Genomic DNA, 17,214 nt, shown 5'->3' with positions numbered 1-17,214 from the left:
TTGCAATCCAGCTTTCGCAAAAAAAATGCATTTTTTCAAAATATTGCAGGACTAAAAATAAAGCAGGCAGAAAGTTGAAATTTTTTTTGCATATAGACGAATAGTGTACCTTTCATTTTCTTTTGCAAAATTAAAATCGGTTAACTACCACGGCGTCAGGAATTTTTTAAAATAAACATTAATTTTTAATGCTACGCGCAGGATAGCGGATACGTTTACTCTGATTGGGCATTCCAATGACCTTTGATAATGATTGATAAATTTTAATTTTTAGTACATTTGGATATAAATTAATAAATTTGATTATTGCAAAATAAAAACTTATACTATGTCCTTTGAAATAATACTTTTTTAGCAAAAACTTTTTTTCATATATTTTAACATAGAGAATAAAAGTTTATTATATTTAAACATATAGTCCTGTCGCCAGGGGGGGTACAACGGCCTCCTTAATTCAGATGGACTTACCCAAGTTTTTTTTATATATTTTGATCCGTAGAATACGAATTTTTTGGGTAACAGTTGATCCGGATGTCGATAAGATTGTTATAGACAAAGAACTTGAGGAATTACATAACAGCGATTTCTCGCAAAACAAAACATCTTTTTGTATTTTTTGGGTCATTTTAAGCAAAAAATATTCCTACAAGTTTTTTCGTAGAATGCATAGTTTTCGAGATAACCGCGGTTGAACTTTCAAAAAATCGAAAAATTGCAATTTATGAACCCGAATAACTTTTGATTAAAAAATAAAGTAGCAATTCTGCTTACCGCATTTGAAAGTTTAAGTCAAATTATATCGGTTTTGATTATTTGCATTGCTAAAAATTAATTTTTTTATTGTTAAACTAATCTATAAACACATAGTGTTTCCCGTGCCTAATACATACGTTTTAACGCATGCTACGTAGAAATTGCCTCGCTTGCACTTGTAGCTACTCTACCTACTCGTTCGATTTTAAATGAGAAATCATAGAAAACATCACTCACATACTAGGTGTTTATAGCTTTGCTTAACAATAAAATAATAAATTTTTAGCAATGCAAATAATCAAAATCGATATAATGTGACTTAAACTTTCAAATGCGGTAAGCAGAATTGCTACTTTATTTTTTAATCAAAAGTTATTAGGGTTCAAAAATTACAATTTTTCGATTTTTTGAAAGTTTAACCGCGGTTATCTCGAAAACTATGCATTCTACGAAAAAACTTGTAGGAATATTTTTTGCTTAAAATGACCCAAAAAATGCAAAAAGATGTTTTGTTTTGCGAGAAATCGCTCTTATGTAATTCCTCAAGTTCTTTGTCTATAACAATCTTATCGACATCCGGATATACTGTTACCCAAAAATTCGTATTCTGCCGGTCAAAATATATAAAAAAAACTTGGGTAAGTCCATCTGAATTAAGGAGGCCGTTGTACCCCCCCTGGCGACAGGACTAATATGCAAATGTTTAAACAATATTTCACAAACAATTAAAATATTAAAATACAACAAATTATAGAGTAAGTAATAGTTATTTTCCTAACAAGTGCAGAAAGTCATTCTTTTCCGCACGCGACTGCAGTTTGCCGAACGACGCGAAGCGGGAGTTCGGCAAGCAGTCGAGTGCGGAAAAGAGACTTTCTGCAAGAGTTAGGAACAATATTTTTTCTAAGAGTCTTTAAAAAATTACCAAATCTTAATCAATTAATTTAATTAATATGAAAATACATACACAATTTAATTCTTTGACAAGGTTGTCAAAACCAAACTTTCAATATAATTAGTTAGCATGACGACGATCTTGGTTTCCATGACGATGATTTAAAACGACTGTTATTGTCTACCGATTTGACTTTCGAATATTATGTCAAAATAATTTTATTTTAATAAGTTTATTTAGTATTATTTTGTATTTTGACAACGACACCCGACTTGGGCGTCGAAACGTTAATAAAATCATTTTTAGGTAAAATTGTGGCTTATTTCCCGAATATACTTGATTATAAAAATGCCACAAGAAAATAGCTTCAGAAAAAAATAATTTTATTTCATCGAATTGTAGCGTTAATTTCATTAAAACAGGAACACAATAAGATATATTTGAAATAAATTAGTAAATAATATCTAAATATTAGTTTATTGCATGTACTATAATTACTTTAAGGCCATATTAACATATCTAAATTAACACGCGTGCGGAAAATAAAAACCGCATGCGGAAAAGTAACACGCGTGCGGAAAAGTAACACGCGTGCGGAAAAGTAAAACTTTCTAAACTAAAATGCGTGCGCGAAAGTAGACATTTTTGCACGCTCGTAGAAAAATAATATATTAGATAAAGATTGGTAGAAATTTTGGTGGAAATCAACTTGTGTGAATCGGACATTTTACATTTTCCAAATAGAACATATAATTTTTTATTACAATCCTAAATATTTACACTTAAGTACCTGATGCTTTTAAAAACTATTTAAAAAGTCACTACAAGCTACAAGTATCAACTTACTTTTGTCTCTGTTCTCAAACCAATAAAAACTAAAACAACAACTTAACAATGATTAACAACAACACATTTGTTTGTCCACAGCCGCAATATTCGATAATTTTTGACAAAAAATTAATGTTTATTTAAAAAAATTCCTGGCGCCGTGGTAGTTAACCGATTTTAATTTTTCAAGATGCAAATGAAAGGTACAGTATTGTTCTATATGCCAAAAAAAATTCTACTTGCTATCTACTTTATTTTCAGTCCTGCAACATTTTGAAAAAATGCAATTTTTTGCAAAAGCTGGATTGCAAAATCTGTTAAACCGATCTTAATGAGATTTACAGTATTGTTTTATTATATGATATAATTTGTCTGGGTGAAATATGAAGGTCCTAAGTGAAACATAAATGGTTAAAATACGTAAAATGCGAATACTTGTTTTTTATGTTTTTTTCACAATTATTGCTATTTTGCAACAAGGGTGACAATTATTTAAATTGTTAACCAATCTTTTGTTGTAGGAAATTTAATTATGCAACTTTTATGTTAGTGTAACTTTTCTCGGAAATGAATACTTTTAAAGTTATAAACAAAAAATGAAGAAAAAATCGAGTTTTTGCTTTATTTTTTGACATTTTGATTATTTAAACAATGTTCCGGACCTTATTGAGTGGTAGGATAACTCAATTATTATTATATGAGTTAATTACAAGTAATTTCTGCAAAAAATATGAGCCACCTCTCAACGTCTATTACAATGTAAAATTAAAAACTAACAAATTTAATTCTGATTAAAATGTATTTAACAATATCGTGCGTTTTTCCACCACGGGCAGCGATGCAAGCCTGGATTCGAGCCCATTTCCTGTGGCAGATTCTTTCTTTCTTCTCAGAGGATTTCTTCGGCATGAACAGCTCTAGATAGTATAGCCCATGCAAGTTCAATGAGGTTCATGTCTGGAATTATCGCAGGCCACTTCACATGGTGCAAACCTTCAATGTCAAGATAGTCATTAACCGCTTGAGTCCTATGTGGACGGGCGTTATTATACATAGATAAAAAAATTTCACAAGTGGTTTTAAAATCCGTGTGATGTAGGTACCTTTGTCCTATTAGAGGCGCATTAATAACCACCCAATATCGGAAAAATTATTCAAAGTGTGTCCATCAATACAGAAATTATTTACGATCTCAAGTTGCTAGCGGTTTAAAATGGTCGTTTTTAAATCTAAGTGTTAATTTATAATATACCAGTTTTTTCTAAAATCTGTCAAAGGCAAAGATCTGGTATATCGTCAGGTAGATGCAACAGAAAAACTTCAGTAGAGTGACTGTAGATGGCAATTCATTGGATCCCCGTTGCATGGTGACGTGTGAAATCACTAGTTTATAAGTAATAAATGACTTTTTTTAATCTTTTGTATATTTTGTTTAGTAGATTTTTTACATATTACCAAATGTATAAAAAGTAGTTGTTAAATATATGTATCAAAGAGTGTCACAATGAAGGCTTTTTATATACCAATTTCTCTGGTTTATAAATAGATTTCGTAAAATAATACAGACAGTTGTTTGTTTCTCATTTTTCTCTAGACGCATTGGGTTTCCAATTATGTTGTTTTTCTCCTGTTTTTGAAAGCGTATCTGAAATAATGACATGTGTAAGGTTTCCGCAGAATTACTTATTCTTGTTTGAACATGACCCTTGTAAAAATAAATTAAACATCTAAATATACTCGTCCTCTAATCTTTTTGTTAGGAATAGATGTTTGTTGCCGATTTCGAGAGAGAAAGTTTATAAAAATGAATGTGTATTACTCCAGGCTGTGGGCGAAAAATAGGTCGATTTCAGGATATAATTCAGGAATTTTTGAAACCTATCAGATGTTGTGAAGGACGATGCCAGGAATAACTTCTACTAAAATGTGACCAAAAATATTGTGAGCTTTTTTTGTTATTGCGATTTTCATTTGTTAAATTTGCAATTTTTAAAGATTTTTAATTTTGCAGCTTAGGATATTGATTGTAGGGAAAAACTTTTTAATAGAAAGTTGTAGTAAATTAAAAAACCTACAATTTGAGCTATGGTAAGTTTAATTTCGTTTATTGGTTATTGCAACACAGCCTGCGAAAAGTCCAAAATGGCCGTTTTTTACAATTGCGTTATTTATTGTACAAATAATTTTTTTTATTTTTTAAAGCTTTAAAATGAAGATCTTTCAATTCCAAACATAAAAAAAATTATAAGGCCGGATTAACGAATTTGTTGCTTAGATATTATAAATTGTTTATCCCAAGAGGTCAAATGTCGAAGGCTATAACTTTTTGAAAAAAAAATCGTAGAGAGTTGGTGAAACATCCAATGTCCTTCTAAAGAGTTATATTTTCATATTTTGATGTAAATAAATGCGTAAAACATTTTTAAACTTCTAATTTTTGGGTTTGAAAATAAGGGGGCAAATTTCGTTAAAAACATTTAGAGCTGAAGCGGCCCTGTACATCCTATGAGTTTTTAACTTACAGATTATTGTTGCTAAAAACGAAACGAAGATTTATAAAAAAAATAAAACATTTCTACGACCAACTGAAGCCGAGCTAAATGTTGGGCTTGAAAATAAGGGGGCAATTTTCGTTATATACATTTAGAGCTGAAGCGGCTCTGTACATCCTACGAGTTTCTAACTTACAGATTATTGTTGCTAAAGACGAAACGAAGATTTATAAAAAAATAAAAATTTTCTACAACCAACTGAAGCCGAGATAATTGTTTCTTTTTTCTTAAATCGTAGTGCCTTTATTTTCAACAATTAAGAAATTATTTTAGTCATTGACTAAAGAAAGACTTATATTATCTTAAATTAAAAATAATTATAAAATATAGTTACATTTAATTATTAAAAATTATTTTTAAAATCGGTGCTTTTGCGAGCGTCCGAATTTTGCAAATCGCCCGGCTCGCTTCAAATCCGCGCGCTCGGAAAATTTTTACGTAACTTGTATTAAATTTTGACCGAAAATAATTTAATAATATTACCATTATAATATACAGTCTATTTACCAAATTTTATTTTTTTCATTGTTATATAAATATAATAATAATAATGTTACTTCTTATTATACAATATAAAATTTTTCTTCTTGTAGTGAGTATCCGTTTTGGATGTTGGTGACCATCATGGCAATCTGTACTTGCACACTAAATCGGTACTGCTGCTCTAAAAAGATTTATAGTTGTTGTGTTGAACGACCTACGTAAATTTTCTAGCAAGGTAATCCTTCGCCTTCCTGGTTCTCAGTTTCCAAATGGGGTTTGCCAAATTGCCATGATGGTCGCCAACATCCAAAACCCATTGTCACTACAAGAAGAAAAAGTTTTATATCGTATAATAAGAAGTAACATTATTATTATTATATTTATATAACAATGCAAAAATTAAAAATATAGTTGTATGTATCATTTTTGTAATATTATTTCTTCAGAAATGAGATTTCACATATAAAAGTTTATCAAGAAAAACAAATACAGTGGTAAATACACTTTATATTATAATGGTAATATTATTAAATTGTTTTCGGTCAAAATTTAATACAAGTTACGTAAAAATTTTCCGAGCGAGCGGATTTGTAGCGAGCCGGGCAATTTGCAAAATTCGGCCGCTCGCAAAAGCACCGATTTTAAAAATAATTTTTAGTAATTAAATGTAACTATAGTTTATAATAATTTTTATTTTAAGATAATATAAGTCTTTCTTTAGTCAATGACTGTAAAATAATTTCTTAATTGTTATAAATAAAGGCACTACGATTTAAGAAAAAATAAACAATTATCTCGGCTTCAGTTGGTTGTAATTTTTTTTTAAATCTTCGTTTCGTCTTTAGCAACAATAATCTGTAAGTTAGAAACTCATAGGATGTACAGGGCCGCTTCAGCTCTAAATGTTTATAACGAAATTTGCCCCCTTATTTTCAAACCCAACATTTAGCTCGACTTTAGCTGGTCGTAGAAATTTTTTATTTTTTTATAAATCTTCGTTTCCTCTTCAGCAACAATAATCTGTAAGTTAAAAACTCATAGGATGTACTGGGCCGCTTCAGCTCTAAATGTTTATAACGAAATTTGCCCCCTTATTTTCAAACCCAAAAATTAAAGGTTTAAAAATATTTTACGCATTTATTTACATCAGAATATGAAAATATAACTCTTTAGAAGGAGATTGGATGTTACAACAACTCTCTACGATTTTTCTTCAAAAAGTTATAGTCCTCGATATTTGACCTCTTGGGATAAACAATTTATAATATCTAAGCAACAAATTCATTAATCCGGCATTGCAATTTTTTTTATGTTTGGAATTGAAAGATCTTCATATTAAAGCTTTAAAAAATTTAAAAAAATTATTTGTACAATAAATAACGCAATTGTAAAAAACGGCCATTTTGGACTTTTCGCATGCTGTTTTGCAATAACCAATAAACAAAATTAAGCTTACCATAGCTTAAATTGTAGGTTTTTTAATTTACTACAACTTTCTATCAAAAAGTTTTTCTCTAAAATGAATATCCTAAGCTGCAAAATTAAAAATCTTTAAAAATTGCAAATTTAACAAATGAAAATCGCAATTAAAAAAAAAGCTCAAAATATTTTTGGTCACATTTTGATAGAAGTTATTCCTGGCATCGTCCTTTACAACACCTGACAGGTTTCAAAAATTCCTGAATTATATCACGTTTTTTCACCCACAGCCTGGGGTAAATATAATATAAACTATAGAAATGTAAAACAATTAGAATTATCTACGATTAAGCCATGCTTTATGGAAAATCATTTAAAAAGGAGGATATTCACTTGTTCCAGATTTGTAGGGTATCAAAATAATTAACCCTTTCTTCATATGGACCTCTAGGTGACTTGGTGGACTAAACTATCTTTCAAAAATTTAATTCTGCATATGAAAATCGCGAAATAGACATATAGAGAGGGTTTAACGAATTGCGTTTTGGCTTTTTGAGGAACACCTATATACACGAAACATTTACTACAGCACAAAAGATAGAAACCGACTATATGGAGTCGTGTATTCATTCATGGATATCAGAGTAGATGACACTCTTGTAGCTATTTACTTAAAGCGTGAAGTTTCAAGACACATTCGTTTACTTTTCTGCTAATGAATTCGTATTCTACCCGGATCTCTGATAAGGTCAAGCATACCGCATACCGAAAGATGTAACACCCTATTCATAATGATTCATATACAGAGGGTTTAACGAATTGTGCTCTTGTGTCATTTATTTGCTTTATAATTAACCCTAACTTAACCCCTAACTTTGGTCCGTCCGTCTGCGGATAAGCCATCTATAAATTATTGTTCGACAAGGTCACCCATTTATTTTAAAATCTTTAAGTAGTAAATTTTCTTTAAGACATCTTTGGTATTTACATCACGTCAAACGACCCAAAATTTTGCCGGACAAATTTTTGTCTGCTTTTTATATGTTAAAACTGTCGGTTAAAATAAAAATTACCATTTCTGTTATAAATTTTTCCTGCATAAAATCCATGATTTTTGCTAGCTTTTGAGAGACAAATGCTGCAACATCATACTTCGCTAATAGTCCAGGGCGCATTTGTTTTGAGATACACGTTGAGAGGTGACTCATATTTTTTTGCAGAAATTGCTTGTAATTAACTCATATAATAATAATTGAGTTATCCTCCCACTCAAAAAAGGTCCGGAACATTGTTTAAATAATCAAAATGTCAAAAAATGAAGGAAAAATTCGATTTTTTTCTTCTTTTTTTGATTATAACTTTAAATGTATTCACTTCCGAAAAAGTTGCACGGACATAAAAGTTGCTTAGTTATGTTCTACAATATATGATTGGTTTTTTAAACACTGTCACCCTTGTTGCAAAATAGCAATAATTGCGAAAAACCATAAAAAAAAACATAAAGTATTCGCATTTTACGTTTTTGAACCATTTTTGCTACACTTAGGACCTTCATATTTTACCCAGAACAACTTTATGATATAATAAAACAATACTTTAAATTTCATTAACATAGGTTCAATCGATTTTGCAATTCAGCTTTCGAAAAAAATTAATTTTTTTAAAATGTTATATGCACAGAGTATGTGTTTTTATTTTGCAATAAACAAATTTATTTATTTATATCGAAATGTACTAAAAATTAAAAGTTATCAATGATTATCAAAGGTCATTGAAATGCCCAATCAGAGCAAACGTATCCGTTGTCCTGCGCGTAGCACCAAAAATTAATGTTTATTTAAAAAAATTCCTGGCGCCGTGACAGTTAACCGATTTTAATTTTGCAAATTGTAAATGAAAGGTACAGTATTCGTCTATATGTAAAAAAGCTTGCCTGCTTTATTTTCAGTCCTGTAATATTTTGATTGAAAAAATGAATTTTTCTGCAAAAGCTGGATTGCAAAATTTATTTTGCAAAACTAATAAACCAATCTTAATGAAATTTACAGTATTGTTATCGTATTATAAAGTTTTTCTGGGTGAAATATAAAGGTCCTAACTGCAGCATAAATGGTGAAAAAACGTAAAATGCGAATACTTGTTTTTTATGTATTTTTCGCAATTATTGCTATTTTGCAACAAGGGCGACAATTTTTAAAATTTTTTACTAATCGTATATTGGAGGCAATTTAATTACGCAACTTTTGAGACGGTACAACTTTTCTCGGAAATGAATACTTTTAAAGTTATAATCAAAAAACCAAGAAAAAATCAAATTTTCCTTTATTTTTTGACATTTTGATTATTTAAACAATGTTCCGGATTTTTTTGAGTGGGAGGATAAATTAAATATTATTATATCAGTTATTTTTAAGCAATTTCTGCAAAAAAATATGAGTCATCTCTCAACATCCAAATGTACTAATATTTTTACAGATGCACCTGGTCTATAAGCTAAAAATTTGTCCAACTCCACCCAAATACCAAACACATGAAGTTTGGACAGTGTGGTTACAAAAAATTGTTCTTGGTATTAGCCGAAACAGAAGTAAAGTTAGAAATTTTTTCTGTATTTAATTATATAATATTTAATTATATAAAATTCCCAATTTTACTAAAAATAAATATATTCCCTTAATAAAAACATAAAATAAAATTAAATCGAACATTACGGATACAATAAAATAAAAATGCAGATATCAAATGAGTTTTAACTTTATTACGCTGAAGAGAATAAGTTATATTTTTTGTAGTTTTAGTTAAAGTTGTCAATAAATAATTAATTAGGCGATACATGGTTATCCAGTAGTTTTATTGATTTAGTTATTACTATTTAGATCCACGTCATGTGATAGAGTGCAATACAAACGTTAAGTTGTAACTTATGCATGGTTATTTGTCTATATGAATGTTTATAACAACTATTTTAGTATCGAAAGTAAAGAGTTATATTATAGGTACAATAAAATATTGCCGCATATACACAAACCTAATTTAGACTAAGTAGAACCATATTACTTTAAATTGGTTCCTTTAATAATTAAATAATAATTATTATAAATAGCATTTTATAAATAACAACTAAAATATTTGCTGCTATTGCTATATACAAAAAAGAAATTATCCAACATTAAAAATATCCTTTATATCACAGTATAAAGAAAGTAAGTTAATTACTTATGTAATAAATAGACTTAGGCAAATATGCAAATTGCATATTTTGCATATTATGCATAAAAAATGTAAAAATATCAAATTTTGCATATTTTTATAAAAATGTGCATAAAGTGCATATAACCTGAAATTTTAGTTGTTGATTTAATTTTGTTTCAATATCTCTAGATAGGTTCTAAACTTTTTTCCTTGAATATATAAGGATTACACGATCTGCCAGTTTATACCTCTGTATATTATAGTTTATAGGTACCTCTATTATAGGAAATACTTTTATTGGGATGGTCAATTTTAGAAATCATTGTTGTTCTAAAATTGAAACTGGTAACACATATTTTTTTAATTGTGAATTGTGTTTTGACACTGCCGAAAATAAACAGGATTTCAAATTGGATAGAACCTTACAAAACAGCTATTACTTTTACCAAAGAGCTATCTAGGGATATTAATAAATTTTACTACCCAACATTTTTTATTTTATTTTTTTTTTTTATAAAAAAATAGGATCTTAAAAATTCAAATCCTTCAATAGTGTACTGAACATTTTTTCTCGTAATACAACAAACAAAGTATACAACAGCGTTAGTTTGCCTTTATTTGACTAAAAACAAAAACATAAAATATATTGTGTACTGAACTAAATGTTTTTAATTTATGCTCGTTGTATTTTTCTTAAAATATAAACAGAAAAAACCAAGAGTCAACTCTAAATATTTGGGGGACCTTCGTTCTTTCAGTCATATTATCTTGATATTTTCACTCCGACTCGTACACCGACTTCTATTGATTTGTTTAATTTAAATATTTTAATTGTTATGCAAATAAAAAAGACCAGATTTTTTCTGAAGTAGTTCAAGTACTAGTTGGGACATGTTACGAACCATTTAACTTAAAAACAAATATTATCGTAAATTTAAAAAATGCTCCAATTTAATCAGTTGATGTAGGAAGTTTTTCCATTTACAAATATATGCACTCAGAAGCCATAAGTGTTTCTTAAAAAATTTTAAATAGTATGTTAATTTTTTGAACAGAATTTAATAAATCTTTCATTATATAAACATAGTTTGTAAAATAGATAAATAAATGTTAATTACTCTAAAATATGAAGATACTGTCAATATTTTTTGTATAGAAAACGGATACTACTTTCTGAGTTGTTTATATACATTTTTTATTATTTTATGCATATTTTCTAGATAAACATGCATGTTTTTGTGTAAAATACTGCATATTTATGTGCATATTTCATACGTTTTTATTTGCATATTTGCCTAAGTCCAGTAATAAACTATTAAATATTAATAGTTCCAAACATAAGACCCTCCTAGTCCTTCTATCTGGCATCTCTTTATTTGTCATCCATCTTGTTTCAAAAAGATCGACGCTTCATTTTATCAAGGTTAACGAAGTATCAAAAGTACCTAACCAAATCAATCGTACCCAAATTTTGAGTACTGGAAAACAATTACTCGTATCTGAGTACAGGGAACCAAGATCTAGAGATGAATAGACAGGTAGTGAAATGCAATTTTATATTTCCCCTCGTCCTCTTCTAATTCATCGTTCGTGTCTTAACTGCATAGTTAAACTATGATAGATCCAAAATATTTTTTCATTGTTCTAGTTGACGAATAACATTTAATCACGACCAACAAATTAAAAAAGGACGTAGCTTTGCAAGCGCATCTAACTGTTGCTCAAATTTTGGGAATGGTAGATCGACAGTTTTCTCAAAATAATGGTGTAGCTGTAATCGAAACACCTACACCAGAACCACAATGGGTGGCCGAAGAAGACAAATCCGAAATGACTGAAATCGGTAAGCAAATTTTATTTTCACTAACATGATTGGTTTTATATTTACTGGAACGCTTTGTATGTCTGCCGTTTGCGTGTAGCTTGCTCTCTTGCTTCTTGTTCTTCTTCTTCTTCTTCTTCTTCTTCTTCTTCTGCTTCTTCTTCTTTCTCTTTATAAGCAATTCTGCTTGATTTCCGTCAAGGTCTCAGTATGTTATTTAATACTGATGCAATAAATTTCTAGTTTACATCTGATTGTTTATTTACTAATTACTACTGATGTAGTTTTCTGAGATGAATTGTTATATTGAATTCTTTTACTCTTATGGATTTAGGTTAATATTAACAAATTGATATCTCTATGGATGTTTTATCCCCTTTTTTGAATAGTACCTAAAATTAGTTTACTCGTTCTCCATTCTTCCGTTTATTCGGTCTTTATATTTTATTATTATATATTTATATTTATATATTTATAGTTTATTTATATTTATATTTATTATATATATTATTTTATATTTATAGTTTATTTATTACCCGCAGCTTTTAAAGTGTTTTTCGAACTTCCTAATGTATCTACTTATATTAACTTCTTCATTTGTGGTAATTTCTGATTTCTGGTGTTTCCGGTCCTAGCGTCATTTGTTATTTGTCTTCAAATAGCCTTGCTTTAGATCCGGGGTTCCCAACCGGTGGTACGCGTACAATAAGAGGTATTGACAATAAGGGGTAGTTTACACCCCTAAAAATAATCAATGTCCTTGAGCATGATATAGAATATGAAGTACAGGGTGAGATGATCCTAATCCCAAATCGCCGATTTTATGCAAATCGATGCAAGCCGAAATCATTCTTTTAGGGTAAATAATTTTTTATATATAGCTCCAACAAGGGTGGTTTTAGGAGTTGAAATATTATGATATTATATCCTAAAGCATAAAACAATCATTATTTAACTAATAAAAACCAAATGTTGACCATATTAAAGTTTAAAATGTTGCTTTATAATGAGCCTAATCCCAAATTTTTTGTACGATGCTGGACGAAAAAATTACCAGGTTTTGCCATTTTTTCAGCTTCATTTCCTGGCCTGTATGTTCAAATCATGATAAGTGATAAGAAGTTGAAACGGTCAAAACAAAGAGACGCAGAGTCATCAAAAAAGCACGTGAGATTATACTCGTATAATAAACATTTACTGAATCGGTCCAGGAATAGTCAACTCAAGCTAGTAAAAGTTGAATTAAATTTTTCAAATCAACTTTTACTGCTCGTTTTAGTTGGAGTTGACTCGAGCTAGGAATAGTCAACTCTAACTGAGAATCAACTTGAACTGTAACATATAAATAAATTATTAATAACTTTTTGACATTTTCGACTAAAATAAAATAAATGTTTTCAAAAAATTTATCTCTTGCAGACAAAAGTAATGCTGTTAATATTGATCATTTACCACCATAATGCATGTTTTTTTATTATATAAACATGATTTGGTTAAGTTGTTTATTTGATTGCTTGTTTTGCGAACATACATTCAGATATATTTAGTAATAAAATGCAGGTCAGTGTGAAGGCTCGCCGCCAAAATTATTAATAGAAAGGTTTTTGGGTGTCATCATTGGATTGCTACGGTTGGAGTCGATTCGGATCAAAGAAGAAAAACAAAGTTTTGTTAATAAACTATAAAATCTATTTTCGATAAGATAATGTTGTACCGATTTAAGGATCGTGTCCAAATAGCTCCGCCAAAATTTTAAACTAAACATTGGTTAGATTTTATATAATAATAAACAAGAAGAGATTTTTCCGAGTAAATAGTTAAATAAAGTATTTTCCACCTAAGAAGACCGCTTTGCAATTAAATGCTGATAACTTTATTACTAGCGGTTCAGATAAGCGGCGATATATTTTACAATATCTGTATGAATAACATTTTACTGGTCTGTTGTGTCAATCAGCACTAGTCAACAAGTTTTCGCTTATTTGTTTTAATATTTTATTGCAATAGTACTGAATATACAGTGCTCTGGAATAAGTGTTACCCCCCTTAATATTTTATTAATTTTTAGCACATAAGCAAAACGCTCGGACAGGTCGATTTTTAAAATAATCATAGTATATTATAGCATCAATGTTTCGAACTTTACACGGTCCCTCTTCAGGTGACAGTGATAACTTTGATTTTTTTAAATGGGAAAGGACATCATGTGACACATCATTTAAAAGCTTTTGAAATACTGATTACAAAAATGTATAATACTTTAATTCTATTTGAGACCATAGGCGCAAAATTTCGGTCGAAATATTGTGAAATGTATTCATTTTCTTCGAATCCTGAGAAAACTAAAAAGTATTTTTGAAAAATTTAAACGCAGAATGAAAAATTACAATACTATCGAGGGTCAAAAGTCCCTGAGAACTTCTATAATGATTATTTTAATAACTCACAGGGGTGAAAAATAAAAGAAAATTTAGTCAGATTTTTTATTTCAAATATATCATTCAAAAGAAATTTTTGTTTATTCTAAGGGACTTTCAGCCCTCGGTAATAATGTAATCTTTTATTCTGCGAAATTTTTCAAAAATACTTATCAGTTTTCTTAGGATTCGAAAAAAAATGAATGCGTTTAAAAACAATTCGATCGAAATTTTCCGCCTACGCTCTTAAAAAGGATTAAAGTATTATACATTTTTGTAATCAGTATTTCAAACACTTTTAAATGAGCTATCAAATGATGTATTTTCCCATTTAAAAAAATCAAAATTTTGTCTGTCACCTGAAGAGGGATCACGTAAAGTTCGAAACATTGATGTTATAATATACTTTGATTATTTTAAAAATCGACCTGTCCGAGTGTTTTGCTTATGTGCTAAAAATTAATAGGTTATTAAGGGGGGTAACACTTATTCCAGCGCACTGTATCTTATTTAGTCAGTGAATTTACATGTTAATTTTTTTTAATTTCTTGTGACATATCGTATAATGTAGGTTTAGCCAATAATCAAAGTTATGCCTTTACCAAACCATATTTTTTAAAAAATATAAGGAGTACCATGTGTCATAATTATTATAATCTACTTTATACACGTAAAAAAATTGGTTTAGTAAATATGTATTTCTTAAATCCACCCAATCATTGGAAAAGGATTTATGGTTTTTAAAAATATCTATTAACGACACTGTTATCGACAAAGTCGATCAAATTCAAACTTGTCATCATATTACACTTTTGTTTATCGTTAAAAATTAAATGATGGTTGTGAATTGTGTTCTTCAATGTTTTAGCAAAATACATAATCAGCAAAAATCTTATTTAAAACATGCGAACCGTTTTTGCATTCACTACACTTGTTTAAAACTTTTGTTTTATTGAAAACTCGGAAGTGATTTAGTGCCAGTTTGTTTCAAGGTTATATTTAATACAGTGTCTGTAGAAAGTAAAGTCCTGGATGTATTTTATTCAAATTTGGACATACCAGCAACTTGTCAAGTATTTTCCAATTTTACTGCATACTGCATGCAAAACCGTTCGTATAATTTTCATTCTACGCAAAATAGAGATCTTAATGAACATTTGATGTCGAAAAATAATTTCAAGTATTCGAAATGTTCCGTCCCACTTCTTTTAACACGCCCTGTATGTACATATTATATTCATTTTATTTGCCTTTGATAGAGTAAAATCCAATATTCTTACTGAACATAAAATACAGAAAATTAAATATTTTTACTTTTCAAGCGATCGGAATTAAATATTATATGCTTGAGACCCACTGATCATCTCTAATGCCCGGTTGCATCAACAGATCTTAAGCTTAAGTCGAGAATATCATAAGAATGAATATAATATAATTATAATATATTACAATAAGAATACCATAATATAATAATAGATATAATTGATAATAAAGTAAGAATCTAAAATTATGGTGCAACGTAAGTGATACTCAAGGAGGCCCTATCTATAAGTAGAGCTTAGCTAAGCTGAAGCTTAAGATCTGTTGGTACAACCAGGCATTAATTGCATATCGGCCGTCCGTCATAGGGTAAAAGTACTTTAGTTTGCCAGTAAGTAGTTAAATAGTCATAATAATAATAATTGGCGCGTCGAGATTAGCAGGACCATGGCTTTTTTTTTGGAGGTCGTCTGGCATATGTCTCCGATGGCACTGCAGCCTCATGGGCTTATTGTGCCAACCATCCTACCTTTTATGTCACCCAATCCACAAGCTTGGTTCCACGTACCAAATTGTACATCCCTAGCATGGGTTGGGTGGCATATTCTGCTGGACTTAATTTTGGTTGTCCATAAATAGCCTGCCTTTTGTGATCCAAAGCCTCACACTCGTACAGTACATGATATGCTGTTTCAGTTCCCCTATTGCACAGTCTGCAGTTAAGGTTCCCTTCGTACAGCCCAATTCTATTCAGGTGTCCTTTCAGGGCACAGTGACCCGTGAGAAGACCTGTAATTATGCGGAGCTGACTCCTATGTAATTTTATTAGTTCCTCAGCTCTCCGTTTTGAGGATTCCCTTATTAAGGGCCTCCCGTGTCGCTGACCAGGTACGTTCCCCCAGTATTCTTTGTGTTTGTTTTTGACCCATTCCCTGACTTGTCCCCTAATTATTGTTTTAGGTACTCCTAGAGCAGGTTCTGGGCCAAAATATAAAGTTGATGAACCGTTCCTTGCCAGCCCATCTGCTTTCTCATTACCGTCTATCCCGGTGTGTCCTGGCACCCAGAATAGAGTTACACTATTTCTTTCGGCCAGTTCTTCCAGTTCTTGCCGGCATTCCCATACCAGCCTTGACGTCACTTTCGGGCTCATTAGTGCCTTCAGTGATGCTTGGCTGTCTGTGAGTATATTGATCCGTCTATTTTCAAGGGCCCTCAAGTTGTTCATTGCGACACACTGCAGAATTGCGTAACACAGTTGTGTATGTTCCTAGTGAGAAACTGAGTCCTACATTCTCTGTTTCACTAAAAATACCGGCTCCAGTGCCTTCATCGGTTTTTGATCCGTCTGTATACCAGATCGTTCATCTGATTTTGCTACTGATGCTGTTCCATTCCCTTCGGTCATTGATTTCTATTCCGAAGTTCCTATTAAATGTGTATTTTGGTATCATGTGGTCAGTGTATATAACCAGTAACCAGTCAGTGTAACCATGGCTTGATTGACCGTTCTCCTCCATCCGTTCTTGTCCATTGCTTTCATCCAATTTGTCACGTTAAGTCTATTTAGATCATCTTCTACAGTTCTACATC

At 30.2% G+C, this 17,214-nt stretch overlaps 1 protein-coding gene across 2 annotated transcripts in view; it reads left to right on the top strand.

Moving 5' to 3' along the window:
- Positions 1–17,214, top strand: part of LOC126887420 (aquaporin-like) — a 77,171-nt gene that overhangs the window by 22,089 nt on the left and 37,868 nt on the right. For both annotated transcript variants that reach the window (XM_050654934.1, XM_050654933.1), the window contains exon 2: positions 11,771–11,965. In XM_050654934.1, coding sequence (XP_050510891.1) covers positions 11,857–11,965 — 109 coding nt within the window. In that variant the 5' untranslated portion in view covers positions 11,771–11,856. The remainder of the gene's footprint in view (positions 1–11,770; positions 11,966–17,214) is intronic.

Source organism: Diabrotica virgifera, chromosome 6 (assembly GCF_917563875.1).
Source record: "Diabrotica virgifera virgifera chromosome 6, PGI_DIABVI_V3a".
Taxonomy (NCBI): domain Eukaryota; kingdom Metazoa; phylum Arthropoda; class Insecta; order Coleoptera; family Chrysomelidae; genus Diabrotica; species Diabrotica virgifera.
This window is presented reverse-complemented; position numbering and strand designations above follow the sequence as displayed.